The sequence below is a fragment of the Rhinichthys klamathensis genome, unplaced genomic scaffold, assembly GCF_029890125.1.
Source record: "Rhinichthys klamathensis goyatoka isolate OS25496 unplaced genomic scaffold, OSU_Roscu_1.1 h1tg000254l_1, whole genome shotgun sequence".
NCBI classification, from domain to species: Eukaryota; Metazoa; Chordata; class Actinopteri; order Cypriniformes; family Leuciscidae; genus Rhinichthys; species Rhinichthys klamathensis.
This window is the reverse complement of record NW_026606776.1, coordinates 4,997,308-5,021,909: the sequence shown is the minus strand read 5'-3', so window position 1 is coordinate 5,021,909 and position 24,602 is coordinate 4,997,308. Positions and strand designations below refer to the sequence as shown.

The window sequence follows — 24,602 nt, the reverse complement described above, 5'->3', positions numbered from 1 at the left end:
ATTGAATGATACTGGTTCTCACAGTCATTCGATCTCGAATCGGACTACACTGCTCGTGCTCTTGTTTTTGCTTTACTAAAAAGAACTAAGAAGAATGAGTTTGGGTCACTGTTCACACAATTTGTTTGCACTGTAGCTGTTATATTCTCTAGTTGTGGTGTTGTAGTAACATGTATTAGTAAGGCAGGAAACAAACCAATCGTCATGAAAATTGTAATAAAGCAATTCCGGAATTTAAAAAAAAATGGTTCCGGTTCTTGGAGGGATACTCTATCCAAACATCACCCTCATGCCACCCTGGTTGTATACGAGTATGAATTTCTTCTGTGTAACAAAAATGGAGATTTTTACAAAAATAATCCATCTCTGTAAGGTCATATTATACAGATAGGTCCCACAAAGTTGACGATGTGAAACTCGCACGAGAAGTGACGGTCCTCTGTGCTTCCGAATCACTTCTCGCACGAGTTGCACAAGTGCTGACGTTCACAGCGCGTTGACAGTTGGCCAAAAGTTTGTATATTATTAGTAAAATATTAGTATTTTTCCTCACACGCCTGTAATTTTGCATAAGACAATGATTAATCAACTGGGGTCATATGGATTAGTCGTGTTCCATTTCGCTTGGTTTTTGAAGCGTCAACTTTGAAGGACTTGCATTATGGATAATTTTTCCGAAAAATCTCCATTTGTATTCCGCAGAATAAAGGAAGTCATATAGGCTGCAACTGGGACTGCATGAGGGTAAGTAAATGATGACAGAATTGTCATTTTTGGGTGGAGTATGCCTTCAATAAAAACAGTGCAGTTCTCCAAGAAATCACTGAAATAGTTTGACATGATATCTCCCAATTCCATTATGTACATTGTCATTGTACAATTGTTTAGTAAACTCGTATTGTACTTCGAAACTAAAATAATATAAATTAAACTATAACACACACATAACATACAAGTCAACACATAACAAAAAGCAAGTCGAAGTTCATGAGGCTGTCGCATTCAAGTTTGTCTGTTTGTGTGTCAAGTCCTGTCGCGTCTGGCACGTCAATGCCCTTCTGCTGCATGTTAACAGAAGTCATAATCACTTTACCCGCAGATATGAACAACACACATGTATAGAGAATTATAAGCGTAAGACACTAAGAGTGTCATATCTTGTAAATCTCATGCACACACTCATTTGGACTGGGAGCAGATGAGACATCTCGAGCGAAGTAGGCCACGACATCATTTTCTTGATATGATCGCATTCATAACACGCAAGCAAATCCCCCCATGCTACTGATGTACAGACATTTACAGTGACACGCGAGTCTGTTGCATGGACGACCTTGCCTGAATGCTAAAACCAAACCCGCGTTTAGCATTCTCATGTTATTATGAACAAAAGCGTCCAGACGTGGCCATATGCACTCACCCTGATCGCGGTTCAGCATCCTGCTTCTCCCAGATCCCGGTCCCGTGCTTTGGCTTCGCTCGTCCGACAGTCTAATCTCCGCCGAAACAGCCACATTCCAGTCCTATCGATCAAGCCCTGCACACTTGAGCTCGCTCGGGAATATAAAGCACTTGTTTGTCTTGACAAACCGCTCCGGAGATGTTCCCTCGACTCCCTGTCGGCTTCTCGTTGGTCGTGGGTGCTGCCAATTAGTCCACGCACTGATTATTTCCTTACATCTGTGAACCCTAAGTCAGATAAAGCACAATATTTTATAGTATGCTGTGGAGTGACTTCAGTGGGATGACAGTCACTGATGAGGAAGATGCCGAAACACATAAATACTGCTGTTACCTACTCAGTCTGGGGCGGACCGTATTGGCCCGAGCAGGCGGGGTCAGGGGAAGATGTAGGGCACGAGAGTGCTACTAGTGGAGGATCGTGAATTTGAATGAACACAGACGCACGCAAATCCCTGGGATTCATTTCGATTAATGGGAAACTCTAAAGCTACTCTTACGTATCTGGGCAAATCTGATAAAAAAAACAGTATTTAATCAGTGTCTGTAAATAAAACGTGCAGTTGTCCTCATCTAACAAACATTTTTTTTTCTGTAATGAACTGTATCGACTGTAAGAGTATAAATACAAAACAACTACAAACGATACTTTTACATTACAGATTGGAACATTTAATTTAGCCTACTGTACTGGCACAAATGAGTGGATTCAAAATCTAAGAACGCGTATTCATTCATCGGACATTATCAAATACATGTCATTGAATGGGCTATTTACCGTAAATATCATTATATGTCGTTGTTATTCTCACATAATACTGCAGTCCAACATTCCAACAGACGAAGGAAAATAATGACGTGAGCAACTTGACGGAGAAAGTGCAACACCACTGCTGCCACCTGCTGGAGAAAAGGCTTATAGTAAGTGAGGCAAAGAGACCTATTTTTTTTTTTTTTACAGTCTATGAAAGAGACGCAGGGGGGCTGCAGAATGGATTTGTTCACCCAAAAATAGAACACAAACGAAGATGTTAGGCTTTATGGCATGGCAGCCTATATTCACTTTCACTATACGAAAAAAAAAAAATGCCATGAAAGTGAATGGTGACTGGTTTGAAACAAACCTCAGGGTGAGTAAATTGTGACAGGATTTTCATTTTGCGGGAACTATCACTTTAACAGTTACAGTTAACATTGATAATAAATCAGCATATTAGGATGATTTCTGAAGGATCGTATGACACTGAAGACTGGAGTTATGATGCTGAACATTCAGCCTTTTATCACAGAAATAAATGACATTTTTAAGTAGGCTATATTAAAATAGAAAACCTTTATTTTAATTTGTAATAATATGTCACAATATTACTGATTTCCCCCCCCCCCTGTATTTTTGACCAAATAAACGCAGACTTGAGCATAGAGACTTCTTTCAAAAACATTAAAAATAGTAATGTTTCCAAACTTTTGAAACATTATACACTATATATATACCGTTCAAAAGTTTGGGGTCAGTAAGATTTTTTAAAAAGTAATTTATACTTTTATTATGCATTAAATTGCAATGATGCATTCAATTTATCAAAAGTGACAGTAAAGAAATGTATAGACTATAATGTTAATAAAAAAATCTATTTCAGATAAATGCTGTTCTTTTGGACTTTGAATCAAATAATCCTGAAAAAAATGACACAGCTGTAATATTGTGAATAATATTTCACAATATTACAGTTTGTACTGTATTTTTGATCAAATAAATGCAGGCTTTGCATTTATTGCAACATGCAACATTAAAAAATCTTACTGATCCCAAACTTTTGAACGGCAGTGTATATCAGTAGGCCTTAATGGACATCCAACAAACAATGTTCTTTTAGGCTATACAATGGTGTTTCTTAAAATTACACAACGTTTTCATTTTATTTAAACAGGTGTCACATGGACATACAGAAACACATGTCGTTTCTATCATTCACCACATTATGGCGCCATATTCTTGCAACAAGCACCGAGCAGAAACAATCATTTTTGAAGCGAGAACATAAGTAGGTTTTGAATGTTAGCCTACACATAATCTAATTTAGAAGAGTTACGTATTTAACCTGAGGTAAACTTCAATTGTTTATGTGATAGGCCTAATGGACGATAACTCATATGTGATGTTATATATTCTACTCAGAAGTGAAACCTGATCTTTCATTGCTGCTAGATTTATTCTGGACATACAACACATTAGCTAACCTACAAAAAGAAGTAGGCTGGTAGACGTCCATCGGGTAACTATCTTTTTCAGCGTCTGATCTAAATCCGGAAAAAAGAGACATTTGCAAGTGTCATGTAAATTTTGTGCAAATTATACCCGCCCTACGTGAAACAGAGCAAGCCCTTCCTTGTCATCTTGATTCAGCGACTGAATGATTCAAAACGTGTACCGCTTACGATCACGGATATAGAATATCCGTTTATCAGATCTTAGATCGTAGAAGTAAAAGGACATTTGCATCTAAAGCCTTGGAGGCCCAAACCACACTTCAGCAGGACCATCATCATCACACCCCGCCCCTCGGTCAACATTAGACCTGTGTAAAGTGCGACAGGTGCGTGGAGAGATCAGCACCTTTACAGCTGCGGGGAAAGCAGAGGGGGCATGATTTTTGTCGACTATAAAAACCCGACACTGGCCAGGCTGATTCACAGGACCCGCAGGTACGGAATGAGCATGTCGACCGAGGCCCTCCATCAGAGCAACCTGGATATGAAACTACAGGCGTGAGGCAGACAGGTAAAACCAACTAAACAAACAAAAAACTTATCGGGGTTTTCTCAGACCATACATAAATGCATTACGGAACATGCATTTTTTTATTGTATTAAACTATTTGCATTGTGCAGAATATAGCCTATTTTACAAATTAATTGGAATTTGATATCAATACGCACAAACTAGCCTACAATATCAACATCTATTAAAATAACCTTTTTTTAATTTTGTAAGTTAGTGGAAGAAAACATGCATTGTGAGAAAAAAAACTGAAAACTTTTAATGAAGTATTGAAAGTAGGCTACTGCCAAAATTACATCATGCAGTGGAAAATCATTTGCAGTTTCAACCAGTTTGAATGTAATTACTGTTAAGAAATCAAATTAAAACTTGTCAGGAAAGATACATTGATTGAAACAAAAACATTATTGTAACAATAGATCCAAGAATATACTGTAATGCTATAATATCCCATTTACTTAAACTGATACTGATTTTACTTTTCTTACTCGCAGGTAAATGGCAGGGAACACCTGAAAAATGAAATCTATTGGATTCAAAGTTTTTGACAGTAGTTTGGAGTTTATCACAGTGTGCCTCCAGAACTTCGATGGATAAAACTGCACTTGCTCTACGTTGAGCCACACGCACAATACATATGGATTCAGTTTTGTTCGTTCGGCTCGCGTTAAGCAAGTGCAGAACTTCTTCAGTTGCCAAACTCCTGTGACATTTTATGGGATTAGAAACATGAATAACTGCTATGCTCTATTTTTGGAATGGAAAATAAGAACCCAAACCTCATAAATGTGAGAGATCCATAGAAAAATGAGTGAGCTACAATTGATCACCTGCCTTCTGAAATGACCATGATTTACAATATCACCTGTTATCCAACACAATGTTTGTCGAGCTCTCCACTTCCTCTCTTCTGTGCTGGTTTTTAAATGAGTAAACTTCTTCTCACACATGCTGCAGTGATGTAATGGCAAAATAAAATACTTCTTAACCCTTCAGTGTTTGTATGTTGAGTTATCACACGTACGCTATAGCCTGGTAACTGTGGAAGCATATGATTGCTATGGAAATCTAGAAGTCAGTGGAGAGTTTGATGTGCGTAATGGGTAATCTGCACTAATAGGTAACTGGTAAAACATTAACTAGAGGAGCCTGGACTCTCTCTTCCCTCTCCATCAGCCTGACCATCTGCTCCTGGCTGTTTCACACAGGCTCACATTGAGTCACCCTGGCCTCTTATCTCTCAAGTCAAATTCATTCAAATAAATTAACATTACTACCTCAACTCTGGATAACACACACATAAAGCCATTTGACTTCTGGCTGTTGTTAGGTTAGCAGTGCATCATTATAGCACGCCTTTGGTGTGTTTTTTCTTTATTTAACATACAGCTGCATTGTATTAACTGTTATAGTGTGAGGTACATTGTTTTATTTCACATCTGTTGTTTCTATTAAGCACTACCACAAAGCTCACAGACTACACAAGAATACTAATAAAACAATCAGTTTAGCTGAAAGAGAAACGTGGTTTGTAGCAGATGTGCAATCGGAGGGCTGTTATTAGATCAGAATTTGGTGTTCTGCTCTGATGATGCTGAAGGCTACTGCAACTAAAGAGGCTCCAGAGGCCATGTGTTTCAGCCAAAGACCATTACAATACCACTAATGAAATATGCAAGTGCCTTTGGGCTGCTTCACAGCCTGGGATTGGCCATAGACGTATCTTCAATATCACCAATTAGACTGAGGAATATTGAGGTCAACATTCAATGTGCCCAAAGCAATTTTGATGAGCGTTTTGTTCGAGCTGTTTATTGATTCTATCTGGCAAACAAACCTAAACCCACCTACTTGTATACATGGACGTGCACACACATTTACAGTAAGCTCTGTACAGTGTCTCCAAAACATTTGGACACTTAACGTACATATTAAAACTCACATTTTCTCAATTCTGAATCTGAATTTTCAGCAGCCATTACTCCATTCTTCAGTGTCATGATCCTTCAGAAATCATTCTATGCTGATTTGTCAAGAAACATTTTTTATTGTAATCAATGTTGAAAACGGTTGTGCTGCTTACTATTTTTGTGGAAACTGTGATACATTTCTTAGGATTCTTTGATAAATAGAAAATTCAATAGAACAGCATTTATTTAAAATAGAAATCTTTTGTAACATAAATATCTTCACCGCCACTTTTGATCAATTCAATGCATAGCTGCAATAAAAGTATTGATTTTTTTATATGTAAACTGTGTGTGTGCTGGGTACACTTACAAATTATAGTTGGTTACTAATTCCAAATTATATTACATAAAGTTTGTAACATCCAGTACATTTAAAGGAATCGTTCACCCAAAAATGAAAATTCTTTAATCATTTACTCACCCTCATGTTGTTCTAAACCCGTAAAACTTTCGTTCATCTTCGAAACACAAATAAAGATATTTTAATGAAATCTGAGAGATTTCTGTCCCTCCATTGACAGTCCATGCAACTTCTACTTTGTCGCTTCAAAAAGTTCATAAAGAGATCGTAAAACTAATCCATATGAATTGGCTGCTTTTGTCCAAATTTTCTGAAGAGACACAATCACTTTTTATGACGAACATAGGCATAGGCTATCATTGCTATAGGAGAGGAAGAATTTTCGACAACATGTATGTTAGACCCTATACCGACTGAGATGCTTCCAGAGGTCATAGATCCTTTTCTTAATATCATTAATTAATCTTTGTCATTAGGATACGTACCAAAAACTTTTAAGCTGGCTACGATTAAACCGCTTGTTAAAAAAACGCAACTTGATCCTACAGAATTAGTCAATCGAATCTCGAATCTACCTTTTCTGTCAAAGATAGTAGAAAAGGCAGTATCCTCACAACTATGTTCCTTTTTTAAAAGAAATGGTATCTGCAAGGATTTTCAGTCAGGATTTAGACCGTACCATAGTACTGAGACAGCTCTCATCAGAGTCACAAATGATTTGCTCTTATCATCCGATCGTGGTTGTATCTCTCTAGTGTTACTCGATCTTAGCGCTGCATTTGATACCATCCACCACAATATTCTTTTAAATAGACTCTAAAATTATGTTGGCATTAGTGGAATTGCATTAGCATGGTTTAAATCATACTTATCTGACCGTTATCAGTTTGTAGTAGTTTTTAAGAGATGTCTTATCGATCAAAAGTTCAGTATGGCGTACCACAAGGCTCAGTACTAGGACTCTTGCTGTTCACTCTATACATGCCTTAGATATAATTAGGAAGCAACCGTTTTCACTGTTATGCTGATGATACTCAGCTCTATATTACTTCACGCCCTGGCGAAACTTACCAATTCGCAAAATTAACGGAATGCATAGCTGATATAAAAAAAAAAACTGGATGACTAGTAATTTCCTACTACTTAATTCTGAAAAAACAGAGATTCTAATTATTGGAAAAAAAACTTCCTCACATAATAACCTAGAATACTGTCTAACACTTGATGGCTGCTCTGTCAAGTCTTCGTCGTTGGTTAGGAACCTGGGTGTAAATTCACGTATCTAGTATCTGTAAAACCGCATTTTTCCATCTTAAAAATATACCTAAATTACAACATATGCTTTCAATGACAAATGCGGAACAGTTATTTCATCCGTCCTTGACATCAAGGCTAGATTATTGTAATGCTATTATGGGTGGTTGCCCTGCACGCTTAATAAACAAACTACTGGTCCAAAACGCAGCAGCTCGAGTTCTTACCAGAACCAGGAAGTATGAACATATTAGCCCGGTTCTGTCAACACTGCATTGGCTCCCTATTAAACATCTTATGAATTTAAAAATATTGCTGATTACTTACAAAGCACTAAATGGTTTAGCTCCCCAGTACTTGAGCGAGCTCTTAACGCATTATAGTCCTTCACGTCTATTGCGATCTCAAAATTTAGCCCACTGATAATACCTAGAATATCAAAATCGACTGCTGGTGGTAGATCCTTTTCCTATTTAGCACCAAAACTTTGGAACAGTCTTCCTAACATTGTCCGAGAAGCACACACACTCAGTTCAAATCTATACTAAAAACACATCTCTTTGACCTAGCATACGCATTCATTCTAGACTTCTATAATTCAATGTTAGGCTGCATAGATTAGGTCAACCGGGAACACTCCACACAAATCCTGATGTACTTGTTACATCATAAGAAGGATGGCGTCTACGCTAATATTAGTCTCTCTGTTTATCCCGAGGTTTACCGCAGTCCGCCGGATCCAGGCCGTATCCGGATCTGATGAAGGACCTGCACCTGGACACGACGACAATGCAGTCCTGAAGTGTCAACTGGTCTCTCCCCTGTGAAGGCCTCCTTCCCTTCCCTTTACCTCTGTACAGATAAAACGTTGTCAGAATAATTCCGGTTCACGTGGCTACGCGGAAGCGATAAAAAATTCTTTATTATACGTTTTTCAATTTTTCTTGTACCTTGGAACCTATTTCATGGTTTGCGTTCTCGAGCCACCAGGCACTGTTTTGTGCAAATGAGCGGCCGGATTACATTAAGGGTTATAACGTGTTATAACGGTGTAGTGTAAGCGGCCCCTAAGTTAATAACTAATGATCGTTGCGACGGAAGTGAATCAATCAAAACTAACTTTAGCTGGACAATAACTTTAGTCTAGAGCTGCTGTAAAGCCAAAACAATCTCTGTTACTTTAATTTCCTATTATCACTGTAAAGCTGCTTTGAAACAATCTATATTTTAAAAGCGCTATATAAATGAAGGTGACTTGACTTGACTATAATTTAGGCTTTTATTCACATATAAACATTCATCACCGCACACATCAGATATGGTAAACGGAAACTTAAGCATGCTTTCTTGACGTGCGAGAACCAATGAGGTTCATTCTTGTGTGTCAAGCAGGTTCAGTTGAGCTTCTGATAATGTTCGCTGATCAATGTTTATATGTGAATAAAAGGAAAATTTAAATCTTATAAAGCGATCGTGTCTCTTCAGAAAATTCGGACAAAACCACTCTATTCATATGGATTAGTTTTACAATCTCTTTATGAACTTGGAAGGACAAAAATCTCTCAAATTATATTTAAAATATCGTCATTTTAAAGATGAACGAAAGTCTTACGGGTTTAAAATGACATGAGGGTGGTGAGTAACTGATGACAATTTTTTTCATTTTTGGGTAAACTAACCCTTTATGGTAATATAATCTCACTACATTTGGATTACTTTTTACCTAACTCGTTAATCACATTGATTTGAATAGAAGGATCTTGTACCATATTAATATAAAGAGATAGAAAATATTTTCCATTCTTTGTAATCAACAATATGAAGTGCATTGCATATTACATTACATCAGGGTTTCCCAGACTGGGGTTCGTGAGATTAATGAAAATCTGTTCCTCCTGGTTTCAAAGACAAGGTTTAAGCTAGTCCCAGACTAAAATGCATGTTTGAGCTGTATAAACTGAAAGCAACTTGCACTGACATATTTTAAGATATCAGTGCAAGCTGCTTTCAGTTTATACAGCTCAAACATGCATTTTGTCTCAAGATGCACACCAGTAATGTTTTTTTTTCTATAAGGCGCGTTTATAAAAGCTACTTAAATGTCCTGATAGAACTAAAGGCCTAATCCTGGCTTAATCTAAACCCTGTCTGTGAAACTGGGCCATTAAGTAATTAAATTATAAAAATTAAAAAAAATAATGTGAAAAATAAATATTAGTATTAAGAGTTATGATTGCAAGTATTTTAAAATGCAATATAATCTAATTACAAGTAGGCCTACTTAATTTTTGGAATCTGATTACACAATCCAGATTACATGCAAGCAGTTACTACCCGGCACTATATATATATATATATATATATATATATACACAGTATATAGGCTATATATATAGGCTATATATATATAATTATTACTAATATATTTTAAACAACTGTTTCAAACACGAGCATGTCACAGAAACACACAAAGTGAGAGTCACAGCATATTTGTTGGTGTTGCAGATGTCTGAGTTTTAGCTGTCAGGACCTGTTTTTCACACACAGAGCAGGATTAGTTTCCATGGTGGCAGTGAACATGTGGCAGGTGGTTTTTGCCCTCAGCTTTGTACTACCAGCAGAAAAAGACACTAGTTTTGTCTATGAGGAAATCCTAAAACGACAGTCATAAAATAAACTATACATTTTGGAGAAGGAAGCGTGTGCTATACAACTGTATATGTATGGAGAAAACCAATGAATACATTTCATTTGATTTATATTTTATATATATTTTTTTTTCTGTTCTATTTTCCATTCCAGTAAACATATCCATACTGCAACTTCTTTGTCTGTTGTATGCCATTTACATAAGAGATAGAATCTTTAAAAAGAATGCAAATTAGAAATTTGGCAGTGAAATTGGTGTAACTGTTGTGCTGTGTGTCTGTATGGAGGATATTAAATTCAAGGTGTGTGTAAACTTTACCGAATATAGTTCCAAGGACATGTGACAGCTCCTGGAGATGTGCGTCATCCAGACAGCTCTTGTTTTCCAGAGCCTACCTGACAACATGGAGATGCTAATGCCATCTCACAGAGACGCAGAAAGAACAGGAGACGAAGAGTGTTACCATGGAACAGATGGATTTATGAAAGAGGCACACACACACACACACACAGCGCTTGCATACTATCTGACCCTGTCGTTCACACACGGAATGAGATACACACTAATAAACATTCATCACACACACAGGTATAGGGTGTAGCACGCAGACAGCAGGAGTGGGGGCAGATGTGTAAACACTACCTGTTTGTTCTGTGTAATGGCTGAATGACTGGGGAAGTGAGAAGCAGGTGATGGTCCTGCTGGAACACTGAGCTCCATATAATACATTCAAGCTACATGTGACAGCCTTGGATTTTCTCCAAGAGTGGGTGGAGTGTATAAACAGCGGTAATAAGACAGTGTTTACAGTACATGCTATACTACTAATCATTTTTACCATACATTGTTACAGAGTAGCCTGCTAACTATCTTAGTCTGGTTCATAAAGACCTGGCTGACTCACTGAACTACTTTGAATGGTTATCTGTGTGTGAGAGAGAGTGAGCTGGCCTGTGATGTAAATGGACTAATTTTACTGTGAAATGAATGCTGTCGTGATGCAAGGAGAGATGTGATTAGCCTGCGGCCTTGACTGAGTTCACCAACTCGTCTGTCCCACACCAATAGAAGCACAGAAACACCTCTCTCTTATTTCTATAATCCATGAGCAAACAAACGTTTGACTTTTTGATGATCACAATGTAGGCCTATTACAAATCAGTTTATATACATGCTAACATTTCTAAAAACAAATGTAGGCCTATACACTGTCCTATTTTGCACAATGTTTGCTGGTTAAGTGATTAAGACTTTGACTAGTAGTGTTTTAACCCTCCCTGTCTGGTTAGTCATTATAATTGCATAATTTGTTTTTAAATTTGTGGGTATAGTGGTGGAAAGCTTGTGTGGAGGAGAACCTGCTTTTTCAAATGATACTTGTTCTATTAACATGATGGCAAATCAAATTAAAAACCACAAACCAGGCATGAAAGTTATGGTTTTCTATATTTTTTACATGCAATAATGAATTGGAAGTTTCTTCAGCTATAGCCACTTTTGGTCCTGCGGCCAGTTTACTGAATTACTGTCATAACAATGGCTAATAGTCTACATATATCCATTACAGTTTTATTTAATTTTTTTTACAAAAGAAAATTCCCACCAGTATTCAGTAGAATTTTTTGATGAGAATAATGGTAGTTGAAGTTCCTTTAAGAGCTGAGAGCTCAGAGATGCATTTGATGTTCAGTAACCTATAAACACAGTTAAATAATTGTCATACTTCTTGTATATTTTGAAAAAAATGACAGTTTGTTTGGAAATGACACACATTAAACATTCAGATTTTTTCTTTGCACGTCTCATATTTCATCTCAAGCATGGTCTTTGTTGACATATTAGTCTTCTTGGCAACAAAGTACAGTAGAATTTTAAATAAAAAATTAAAATACTATATTATGTGCATTGCACTTGTGGTACTGCAGTGGGATAACTGTAATTAATATTAATCATTTTCACACAAAATATTATAAAGGTTCCTTTCCTTGTAGAGATATTCATATTATTGAATGTCTGGGTCTGAGATAACGGTAAAACAAAATTGATACTAAAGGCATTTGAAAAGTTTTCAAAATGATTGTGATATATAATTAATAAACAAACATAAAGTAAAAAACAACAACAACAACAAAACCCACCTATATCAGATGTATAATAGCAGCAAATTGTGCTATGCTAAACAGTAATATAATTCAACACATTATATAAAAAGATGACAACACCTATTATTAAACATTTTATGCTTTACTTTCTTATTTTAGAGTGAATTTCAGTACTCTCTCACAAAGTTATTGAAAGCTCCCTTTTAAGCACTGTACAAGCTTGTTTTTGACAAGAGCTTTAAGAGAGTTCATGTTTTACTATGCTAGAATGTGCTTGAAGAAAAAAGAAACAGGGTTCATCTGTAGGCGCTACAATGAGTGTACCACCACAAAAGATGAGGGCCATAGAACAACAATACCTCTTGTTTGGACTCTCACAGTAGGGCATCATGTTCCTGAAACTCTGAGAGGACACCACATCATGGATGGATGTTCCACTGTAATAAACAACAGCATTAAAACAAGATGTTAGCCAGTGATGCAGTTGCTGTAAATATCTTTTAGCTAAGATTGATGACTGCTTGGTTGATATCTTAACCTGCAGATTCTCCTAAACACGACAGTAAATGACAAGAAGCAAAATGGACGAGATAAAAGCTTCCTTTCGCATTGCAAATTCAAGGATTTTTATCATTTTCTGACACTGTTTCACCATTTCTTAAAGGGATAGATCACCCAAAAATAAAAATACATTTCTCATCGTTTACTCATCCTGATGCCATACCCGATGTATATCACTTTCTGTCTTCAGATAAACACAAACAATGATTTTTTGAGTCCATATAATGCAAGTGAATGGGTGCTGCTCATTTGACGACTGAAAAACCACACACAACGATTGTGACGGTAATCCATAAGACCATAAGACGGCAATCCATAAGATTTTTAAATCTATCTTTAATGTAATATCTAATGATACTCTTGAGATAGTAAATCACTCTCTACAGCTTGGCATTTTTCCGTGTGATCTTAAATTGGCCCTAGTGAAACCTGTACTAAAAAAAGGAAATTCAGATATCTTAACTCCTAGTAATTATAGACTCATCTCAAATCTTGCATTTTTGGGTAAAATATTAGAGAAAATAGTTTTTAATCAGTTAAGTATATTCTTAAATACACATTCAAAATTAGAGATGTTTCCGTCGGGTTTCAGAAAACATCATAGCACAGAGACCGCTCTTATTAAAGTAGTAAATGATATAAGAATAAACTTAGATAGAAATTGGCCTTCAGTTCTGGTGCTGCTGGACTTGAGCGCTGCGTTTGATACAGTGGATCACCAGATTCTCTTAAATAGACTACGCGAATATGTTGGCTTATCTGAAACCGTTTTAAATTGGTTTTTATCATATCTTAGTGGTAGAACATCTGCAGTATCTATTAATAATACCTTGTCTGAACATTATGAGGTACATTGTGGAGTTCCTCAGGGGTCAATTTTAGGACCACTACTTTTTTATCTATATATGTTACCTCTCGGACGTATCATCAGGAGACATAGTATCTCTTTTCATAGTTATGCTGATGATGATACACAGTTATAATTGGATCAAAAGAACAGAGAGAAAAAATAATCCCTAAACTAAATATCCTGGGATTAAACCCAAGTAAAGTGGCAAAGAATTTAGGTGTGGTCTTTGACTCTGATTTTAATTTTAAAGCGCATGTATGTAATGTTACTAAAATAGCTTTTTATCATTTAAAGAACATTGCAAAAATAAGACCATTTCTCTCCCTGTGCAATACAGAAAAATTAATGCATACATTTATAACTAGCAGGCTTGACTATTGTAATGCCCTCCTCTCTGGTCTACCAAAGACTACAATTAATCAACTACAATTAATACAAAACTCTGCTGCTCGAGTTTTGACAAAGACCAAAAAGAGAGAACACATTACACCTATACTAAAATCACTACATTGGTTACCTGTTAGTTTTCGTGTCGATTTTAAAAGTCTTTTATTAGTTTATAAGGCACTGCATGGACTTGCTCCAGACTATCTTTTAAAAATGCTTACAGTTTATAAACCTGTAAGGACCCTCAGATCATCAGATTCTTTGCTTTTAACAGTACCACACAGTAGAAGTAAAAGATTTGGTGATGCTGCTTTTAGCCGCTATGCTCCTCGTCTCTGGAATAATCTTCCAGAAGAAGTAAGACGTGCCGAAAATATAAATAGTTTTAAGTCTAAATTAAAAACATATCTTTTCAGTTTGGCCTTTCTATAATATTTTATGATGTTTGTAATTTAATGTCAATCATTTTTTACTTGTATTTTGTATTTGCTTTTAATTTTTGTGCCTGTAAAGCACTTTGAACTGCATTCAATTGTTTGGAAAAGTGCTATATAAATAAAGTTTGCTTGCTTGCTTGCTTGCACTTACGTCTGAACGCTTATATGACAGTAGACCGGAAGCAATGACTTATAAGAAAAATATTAGTGTTTTTCTTACAGATGCCTATCGTTTTGCATCATTGATTCATACACTGATTACCATCATGATCACTGTGTGTGCCTTTTCAAGCGTTAAACAAGCAGTAAATGATGAGAGAATTTTCATTTTCCTGTACACTATCTCTGCTATATCTCTCACTGAGGACTCCAGGAATCTACATTATGGTTAAACAGTATGGAAGGGCCTTGTTTTTTTCTGATGAGTCAGAAATTGAAGCCCCCCCCGTTAGACAATGGCAGGACTTAAGCTTTCTTTTGACAGATGTTGCTGAGCTAGCATTCCCTCTGCACATTCTGCAGTAACTGCAGAGACAGCGGCTATATAAACACCCCGCATTGGACCGACCCCCAACGTTTATTCCGCCAAATCTCTCCCACAACAGCATGTGAGTATGGGTCGCCGTCATGCTGGCAAAATCAACATCATAACAAACCGGATTTAACTGTGAAAATGGATAAACGTGCTGACTGGACACAATCATCATGGACCATCATGAATGATGGGAGATAGAGGCCTTTGTGAATCTTTCCATGGACTGAAAAGTCACCCATTTTTGGTGGTTGCTAAATGAATTTTCAAAGCAATGTTGGAATTGAGACATTTCAGCCATCGCTGGATTCATGGGGCCCCTATTATCTATGACTGGGAACTATATACTGGTTGTTTTAGTGCAGTTAAAATCATTTCTGATAGGCACCTTTCTCTTGTCTCAGCTACACCGAAATGGCCGAATAGAACAAAATGTGTTTATTCTAAAGTGACCTAAAAGAAGAATGCTTTTGACAACTTGACGCTAACAGCAATGGCCTGAGGTCATAGGTTAGGCCTGAATGTTGTTGATAGTAGTGCTTGCGATCTGTCAGGTGAGGGCAGGTGGTGTTGTATTGTTAACCTTATCCCTTGTTGCCGGTAGCTGGAGAGAGCAGACAGGCGGCCATCATGAATCAGAGAGAGCAGATGGAGCAGAGGGGGCAGTGGAGGATCACAGTGTGGGAAGAGGAGAACTTCCAGGGCAAGCGCTGTGAGTTCACGCTGGAGTGCCCGAACATTCTGGACAGGCATTTCCAAAAGATCCGCTCTATCAAGGTGGACAATGGCCCGTAAGTGTGTGTTTGAGCAGATTTTTTTTTGCAGATATCAGCGTCTTACATGTGTATGTGTGTGATTATGAATAAGTTGGGGTTGTTTTTAAGATATATTAATATATATCTCAAAAAGAACCTCATCATATATATATATATATATATATATATAGAGAGAGAGAGAGAGAGAGAGAGAGAGAGAGAGAGAGAGAGAGAGAGAGAGAGAGAGAGAGAGAGAGAGATTATTGCAATTAATTGATTGCTGTCAAATTGACAGCAATCAATTAATTGTGATTAGTTAGTTCGCAAATTAATATTTATATATTTACAATCTAATAGTAATTAGTTTGTAAATATATAATATATACATACATACACACACATATATTATATGTGTGTGTGTGTGTGTGTGTGCTGGCAAATCAATTAATCGCGTATAACATAAAAGTTTGTATATATATCTACAAACTTTAATGTTATATTTGATTAATTGTGAATAATCGAGTTGACAGCACACACACACACACACACACACCCATATATATATATATATATATATATATATATAGGCTATATATATAGGCCTATATATATATATATATATATATATATATGGGTGTGTGTGTGTGTGTGTGTGTGTGTGTGTGTATGTAGGTTATAATAGTTAAAATATGTTTGGTCCCTTTTTTTCTTGTGATAAAATACAAACATTGATCGTAATTTTTGCAGCTGGGTGGGTTATGAGTACCCAGAGTTTCAGGGTCAGCAGTTCATCCTGGAGAAAGGAGATTATCCCTGCTATCAGGCCTGGAGCGGAAACAGCAGCTACCGCACTGAGCACATGCTCTCCTTCAGACCCATCAAATGCGCTGTGAGTTAAATGCATTTAAGAGTCTCATTTATTTACATTTCATTTTGAGTACAAATCAAATTTGTTTGTGAAATATCACAAAACCAATATTAATATTGATAAAGGCATTGTACGATATAGAAATAATAAGCTTACAATCTACTCTGCTGAACTGCAATGTGTAGATAATTTAAATTTTATAGCATTTCATTTAAATGAACATGATATCCTGCATCTGAATTACAAGCCTTTCAAAATATACTTTGTGTGTGTGTGTGTGTGTGTGTGTGTGTGTGTGTGTGTGTGTGTGTGTGTGTGTGTGTGTGTGTGCTCTTTCACCGCCAGAAACACAGTGATAGTAAAATTACCCTTTATGAGTGTGAGGACATGATGGGACGCAAGTTTGAGATGTGCGATGACTATCCTTCTCTTCAAGCCATGGGCTGGTGCAGTAAGGAGGTTCCTTCTATGAAAGTCAACAATGGAGCGTAAGTCATCCTCCATTTGCCTCAATATAAGTTATGTTTGTATTATTCTCTCTGCACACAGATTTATCTCAATAATAATATGTTCTTCTTCATCTCACGGCAGATGGGTGGGCTACCAGTTTCCAGGTTACCGTGGATACCAGTATATCTTTGAGAGAGACAGACGTCAGGGAGAATACAGGAACTATAATGAGTTCGGCACCCAGGCCCACAGCAATCAGATCCAATCAATCCGCAGAATTCAGCACTAACTCCGCCCCCGCTCTTCTCCTATTGGCTACTGTGAATCGAGTGACAGCATGATATGAGACGAAGTAGGCAATAAACGATTTTCAAACTCCAGAAGAAAAAGTGTGCTTGTCGCCATTCCTTTAATTTATCAAACCCGTGCCAGAAAATTGAACGTTAGATCGTTCAAAAAACTGGAGTGCAATTCTTTTATAACAAATCAAGATGGAATACAGCTTATAAGGCTATCCTAGCCGTATACTCATAAAGATTTTAAATATTGGTAACAGAACTTTTCAATTCAGATTAGAGATTTTTAGATTAGATTTTTTGTTTCATTTAATTTATTTATTTTCCTTAATGTCAGACATAGAATGTATATTGTTCTTGTCGGATTGTGTTTTATTTTCAATAAACAAAAGCACGAGATGATGGCTGTTAGTGTTTCTACTGTGTTGTTACCAGATCTATTGTGTTTTGCAGCTCAAAACGTTTGTTTATTATGACGATTCAGCATTGGTTATTTGAATATTAGCCGACATAAAAGCTGGTTTAAATCTCTTAATTTGGTCAGATAAAATTAAGATCATATAGTTTAAGTAGGCCTAATTCATCGAGAGCTGTCCACGGTGCTGATATCTTCTAACCGCGTAACAGAGCAAAAGAGACTAACGCAAGGTATTTTTCATCCGTTTCTGAACTTCACAGAAATTTCCATTGGATTTTCATCGAATTAAGGTAAATAGGAAAATTAAGAAGAATTAAGAAGAATATGAAAATGTAGTCAACACGCCTGACTGAAGTACTAGCAAAGCGGCTTTACAGCCCAACAAAACAAAACACAATCGGTTACAAAGGCCCAGTAAATACAGTATTTAGATCAGCGAGGCTTATTCAAATAGACAGCAGGCTGGCAGCGCGGGAGACGATCATTGAGCGCCTTCTGCTGGATGCTTTTTTACTTTACAGTAGGTGTAGACCTCAGTTATCTATAATTTTAAAACGTTAATTAAAATGTGTATTTTATTAAAAATTAGGCTACTTTAAATAGATAAAAAGTGGCAAGAAGTCTTATAATGTTAAAATAAAAAAAAAAAATTATATACTGGTGCTATTAGGCCTATCGGTTATCACGAGCACAACTTCATAACCTGTAGCCGTAGGCTATTATTAATGTTTGCATTTCTATATTAAAAAAAACCATAAAACATAAACATGAAATTAGGCCACTGTTTATTTTATGAATTAATAAATTACGTGGCTAATTCATAATGAATGATAAAAAAGAAGGAGATAAAAAGCTAGTCTCTCATGTTGCCACATGATGGCGCCCTTGATTTTTGCATTGAAACTTTCGGGCGTTTAACGTTGTCAGAAAATAGAGAAAGGAATTTTTGTTCTTTTCTTTTTAGGAATTGTTTTCTATATCATGTCAAGTTAAATTCATAGCCATGCAATTCAGTAACATAACAGCCTCAGTAAATGTCTGTTTGTGATGTCAAAATGTCATGGAGAAACAACTGCCCTATAGGGATTTGACCGTGATCAATACAAGTCAAGTCACATTTATTTATTTTTTAGCGCTGTAGGCTACAATGCAGATTGTTTCAAAGCAGCTTCACATTAATAGACAGTGTTAATGTTATAAAATCATCCATTTTGATAGAAATTCAATTTCAGCTGTGAAACAGCTCTACAGAATATAGGCCTAATTGTGCTCTGTTCAATGCTGTTTCAATTCAGATCAATGTGTTATTGTTGCAAAGCTCATCGTTATGAAACAAAATCAATTCAGCTACAAGTAGGGCTATTCAGATTAGTCCCCCTGTAGTCAATTTGTTTACGCCATAAAATAGCTTTAATGTAACTCTACACCCTAGGCTTACTTCATTTAGTAAATGCGGATTCATGAATATGCAAACTAGCCACGCATCCACTCACTACTCACATCAGCTCATAATACCTGATCCACACGGTAAACTTTAATGTAGTAGGCTAAACACTGTACAATGGCAAGTGGAAATATGGTTTAATTCAGCCATAAATGTTTGAACCAGTAACTGATTAAGAAGAAGAATTGGAAGAGTTCATTATACAGGCTTGTATACAAGTCGATGTATCAGAATCATAGGCGTAATTTGCGGGTGGGACATGTCCCTACCACTTTTTGCCAGGGTCGATATTGTCCCCACCACTTTTGAAACATCTCGCGGCACGGATGTAGCCTAACTAATGGGTGACTTCTAATGATGCTGATGCAGACTCGTTGACCTGGTTTAGACTTGAATGAGGCCACTGCACTTTTTTGAAGTAACACTGCACCTGTTGCTATGCTAATTATAGCAGCCATTACTCAAGTCTCTTCATCAGGAGAGTTTAATCAGGTGTAAACAACTCGAATCACCCTCTTACTATCAACCTGTCATGCCCATCACCCACCGCCCCCAAAAATCACATGCCCGAGATGTACATCTCCTCTGCTGTACATCCATCATTATATTGTCCACACTCTTGTTCTTGTTCTATTCTGTGTTCTAAATACATCCAAGTTCAGCTCTGTCAATATACTCAAATACACATGGGTTGATTTAAATATCTATCTATCTATCTATCTATCTATCTATCTATCTATCTATCTATCTATCTATCTATCTATCTATCTATCTATCTATCTATCTATCTATCTATCTATCTATCTATCTATCTATCTATCTATCTATCTATCTATCTATCTATCTATCTATCTGTCTATCTATCTATCTATCTATCTATCTACCTGTCTGTCTGTCTGTCTGTCTGTCTGTCTGTCTGTCTGTCTGTCTGTCTGTCTGTCTATCTATCTAAATATACAAAATAGACAGATAATTTCAAATAAATTTTTTTTAATTTCTATTCATCAAAGAATCCTGAAAAATGTATCAGTTTCCACAAAAATAATAATGTTTTCAATGTTTTCAACAGTGCTAATAATAAGAAATGTTTCTTGAGCACAAAACCAGCATATTAGAATGATTTCTGAAGGATCATGTGACACTGATGACAGTAATGATATTGAAAATTCAGCTTTGCCATCAATAATACATTTTAAAATATATTACAATAGTAAACAGTTGTATATTTTTTTTTTACTCAGATTTGCACCCATCATTATATTGTCCCCATTTATGTTCTCATTTTACTTTCTGTTCTATTCGGTGTTCTGAACAGTACCAGACGTTCCTCTTTCTTCCCACTCCTTTCCAGCTGCCAGCATCTCTCACTCTTTCTTTCAGGCTGTTACTGCCACTACTGGCTACCATGGCAACACTCTGGCAATGATGTTCTAAAAGGTACAGGAAGTGATGACCCCACACAAATCAGTCCTTGTTGTGATTGTGTCAGTCTGTCCTTCACATACCAATTGACATTGAGCAATGCAGCTATATTTATAATATAATATAATATAATATAATATAATATAATATAATATAATATAATATAATATAATATAATATAATATAATATAATATAATATAATATAATATAATATAATACACTATAACATAGTATAAAATAATATGAAATAATATAGCCCTACTGTAATATATACAGTTTTTATAATTGAGGATATTTAATTGATAATATAATTGATAAGTGCATCCTTTTTATATTTCCCAAAAATAGTGGTCCAAAATAGATAAGAAGGTATACCTGTTTTCCCTTCTTATTTCATAGCATAAAGCCTCGTGGTAAGATGATATTTAAATGCTTCGTTTCATGATCAAATCTCTGTAGTTTTTATTGTGGGGGGCAAAATGTAATGCAATACAATGACGATTGAGAAATGTACAAATAAATTATCTTCAAAAGCCTGATCATATCTGATACACACATTTTGTCATGATTTTTCTAAAAAAATTATGTCTGGATAATCAAGTAAACCTAAGTTGCTTCAGTCCAGTAAGGATTCATCTATATTACTAACAATATAAAAGTTATTTGAATGTTTACTTTATAAAATTCTGTAAACACAGCAAAAAGAAATGTACCTCAACCTGAACCTTATGAACCTTGATAAGCTCACACAAAATGCACACATGTAACACGCTGCCCTGCCCTGCCCTGACTTGCCCTGTACATACAAGCTGAATCCTGAAGGTGCTGAATGAGCTTATATTCAGGGCTTATATAAATATATCTCTCAGCTCTGAGACTTTATTCATAATTGTGCCAGGTGTGTGGAACAAGCTTAATCCCCATTGAGTCTCATCAGGAATGTTCTCCTGGGATCTGAAAGGCCACAAGGAAGAACAAAATGCACGGATGGTGTCATTTGTCATGAGGGGAAACATAACAGAATTTGGTGCAAAAATTAAGAGAACAGGTAATAATAATAATAATAATACGTTTATTTTATATAGCGTCTTTCAGAAAATAAGGGATACGTTAAAAAAGATAAGTGTGGGAACTGGGGAGTAGGTATGGATGAGATCAGAAATATAGTTGGGGGCAAGACCACGGCATGCTTTGAATGTGATAAGGAGTATCAGCCAGGTTAGAGACAACAAACTGTCATTGCAGATTTGAAGTGAAAAATGTGCAATGTAAGATGAGAGCATGCTTAGGTATCACTGACATGATCAATGGCACTATAGTACACCAACCAAAAAGTTTCCAAAGTAGCTGATCTGTAATGATAACTATTGATTCAAGTCAGTCTTCTGATCCAATCTTAATCATCATTCATGTTTATATGAAATCATCAAAAGCTTCATTGATGACTCCCCCTCGTTCACATTATGTAACCATTGTGTGGGCGAGTTGTTTTCGTTGGAAGTCCTTGGCAAAGTTTCATGAATGTTGTGTCAAGGGACGAAAATTACTGTTGCAAAGAAAATACATCATTGCATCAATGCTTATTTAGCATGAACCATTGTATCATAACAATAGGTTGTTACAGTAATAAAAGCTTGCAAATAAACCACTGTCAAAAAGATGGATAGATCTCAGCACAACTGAACTCAGTACTCAACTAAATACTCAAAAATATACTGTACAAGTGTCTATTTAAATACAAGGGACTAAGGGTTTATTTAAATAAACACACACACAAATAAATTAATATTTTTATTTAGCAAGGGCACAATAAATTGTTCAAATGTAACAGGAAATTTCGATTTGCTATCAATAATAAATTGTAAATTGTAATGATATTTCACAATATTGCCGGTTACTGCATTTTGACATTTTAACATTTTTACACTGCATTAATGGAGTCTGGGTGAGCATAAGATATTTCTTTCAAAAGCATAAACAAATCTCTGGTTACACTTTATTTCGATAGTCCACTTAGACATTCTACTAACTATAAATAACTTTGCAGCTACATGTCAACTAACTTTTATTAATTTGCTACTACATGTCAACTAAGGTCATTATTAGTAGATTGTTATGTTAGGTTATGGTCATGGTTAGTAGAATAAGTTGATATGAACTTGCAAAGTTATACTTATAGTCAGTAGAATGTCTGTTGGGGACCGTGTTGCAGACAGTCTACTAATACTCTAAGTTGACATGTAGTTGCAAAGTTACTTATTGTTAGTAGAATGTCTAAAGTGGACTATTGAAATAAAGTGTTGCCAAATCTCTTACCAACTCCAAGCATATGAACAGTAGCTCTTACATTTAAACATAGTTATACTAAATGTTTAAATGCAAGACTATTGCGCTGTCTGACTGCTTGAACACATTTTGTTGTAACACTTTATTTTGATGGTCCCTTTTGAACATGCTGTTGACTATAACTTTGCAACCACAAGTCAACTTATTCTAACCATAACTAATACTCTAGTCTACTAATACTCTAATGAGAGTTAGTAGACATGTAGGTGCAACATTGTTAAAGGGAGCATCAAAATAAAGTGTAACCAATTTTGTTATTTCACAATTTGATGGCATTTGTATCTAATAATATCATATAATGTCATATCATTTTAGTTTAGTTTAGTTTAGTTCTGTTTTTTTTTTTTTTTGTGGTTTTTTTTTTTGTGGTTTTTGTGACTGTTTTATGTCTTGGCCCCTTTGTTATTTTCATACTAGCTGTGGATTATGTCTTCCGAATTCAGCTGAGTGTCTCAGAGGGGCTATAACTGCATGCACAGGGAGAATAAAATAATCTCATAACCAAGATTAGCCCATACCAATATAGCCTGTAGTACAGAATGACATAAGCCCCCTCGTGGATAAAGTACAAATTTAAACAGACTATCGCTAGTGTTGATTACCTATTAAATAAACTGATATTGGTTAAGAGGGATGGTATATGATATGTATATATGATACTTAGATCAACTGTGTTATATGAATACATTTTGCCAATGTGTTTATATCTAAATTTTTCAATGTTTACTTGTGTCTTGATAAAAAGAGAAAGACCTTCCTGACCTCTTTACAAAATAAAAACAACATCCTAAGTCCAGGAAAATTAAGTTTGAAGTTGCTTCTATTTTTATTGAGTTGTTATGCTTCAGAAGTTATCATTCCATCCTTTGACTAATATACCAATGTACCATTTAATGTGCTTTATTTGCTGAATATTGAGGTGAAGAACATTAATCCAAAATTAATACGCTTTTTTAACCTTTAGTTTAATAAAATCTCTCTGACAAAAACTGTATCATATCATATAATAACCTACAGGTAAGTAGTCTGAACTGCATCCATTTATTTTGTGTTTCAGTGGAATCATGAATGGTTGAAAGCAGGGCTTGACATGAACTTTTTTGCTCACCAGCCACTGTGGCTTGTGGTTTTCCAATGTTACTAGCCACTTAGCATTTTCACTGGCCCCATTTTCGATATCGATATCATGATAAAATTTCCATATAGATATTTTTAAAATGATCTCATAATTTAGCAGCAGGTAAATTAGGCTTCTGTCGATTCACTTTAAGACGATTCAAAAACGACCAAAAAAGAACTCAATTTCTGAGAGAAT

At 35.9% G+C, this 24,602-nt stretch overlaps 2 protein-coding genes and 1 long non-coding RNA gene across 3 annotated transcripts in view; 2 read left to right on the top strand and 1 right to left on the bottom strand.

Annotated features, from left to right (window-relative positions):
* Positions 1-1,835, bottom strand: part of tmem198b (transmembrane protein 198b) — a 32,941-nt gene extending 31,106 nt beyond the window's left edge. The window contains exon 1 of the mRNA XM_056266831.1: positions 1,421-1,835. The gene's annotated coding sequence lies outside the window, so the exon portion shown is untranslated. The remainder of the gene's footprint in view (positions 1-1,420) is intronic.
* Positions 1,836-3,953: 2,118 nt separating this feature from the next.
* Positions 3,954-5,238, top strand: LOC130101314 (uncharacterized). The gene is made up of 2 exons (XR_008808969.1): positions 3,954-4,243; positions 4,738-5,238. It is a non-coding gene; the product is annotated as an uncharacterized LOC130101314 (long non-coding RNA).
* Positions 5,239-15,255: 10,017 nt separating this feature from the next.
* cryba2a (crystallin, beta A2a) lies at positions 15,256-18,060 on the top strand. Its single transcript, XM_056266913.1, has 5 exons — positions 15,256-15,363; positions 15,892-16,078; positions 16,790-16,931; positions 17,256-17,398; positions 17,502-18,060. The coding sequence occupies exons 2-5, from the start codon at positions 15,918-15,920 to the stop codon at positions 17,647-17,649; spliced, it is 594 nt and encodes a 197-aa protein (XP_056122888.1). The 5' UTR covers positions 15,256-15,363; positions 15,892-15,917; the 3' UTR covers positions 17,650-18,060.
* Positions 18,061-24,602: the final 6,542 nt, after the last annotated feature.

Excerpts from the sequence above, each read along its gene's own strand:
- cryba2a (XM_056266913.1), top strand. The coding sequence starts at position 15,918 with ATGAATCAGAGAGAGCAGATGGAGCAGAGGGGGCAGTGGAGGATCACA. Across the intron at positions 16,079-16,789 it reads ATCAAGGTGGACAATGGCCC|CTGGGTGGGTTATGAGTACC; the intron begins GTAAGTGTGTGT and ends TAATTTTTGCAG. Across the intron at positions 17,399-17,501 it reads ATGAAAGTCAACAATGGAGC|ATGGGTGGGCTACCAGTTTC; the intron begins GTAAGTCATCCT and ends ATCTCACGGCAG.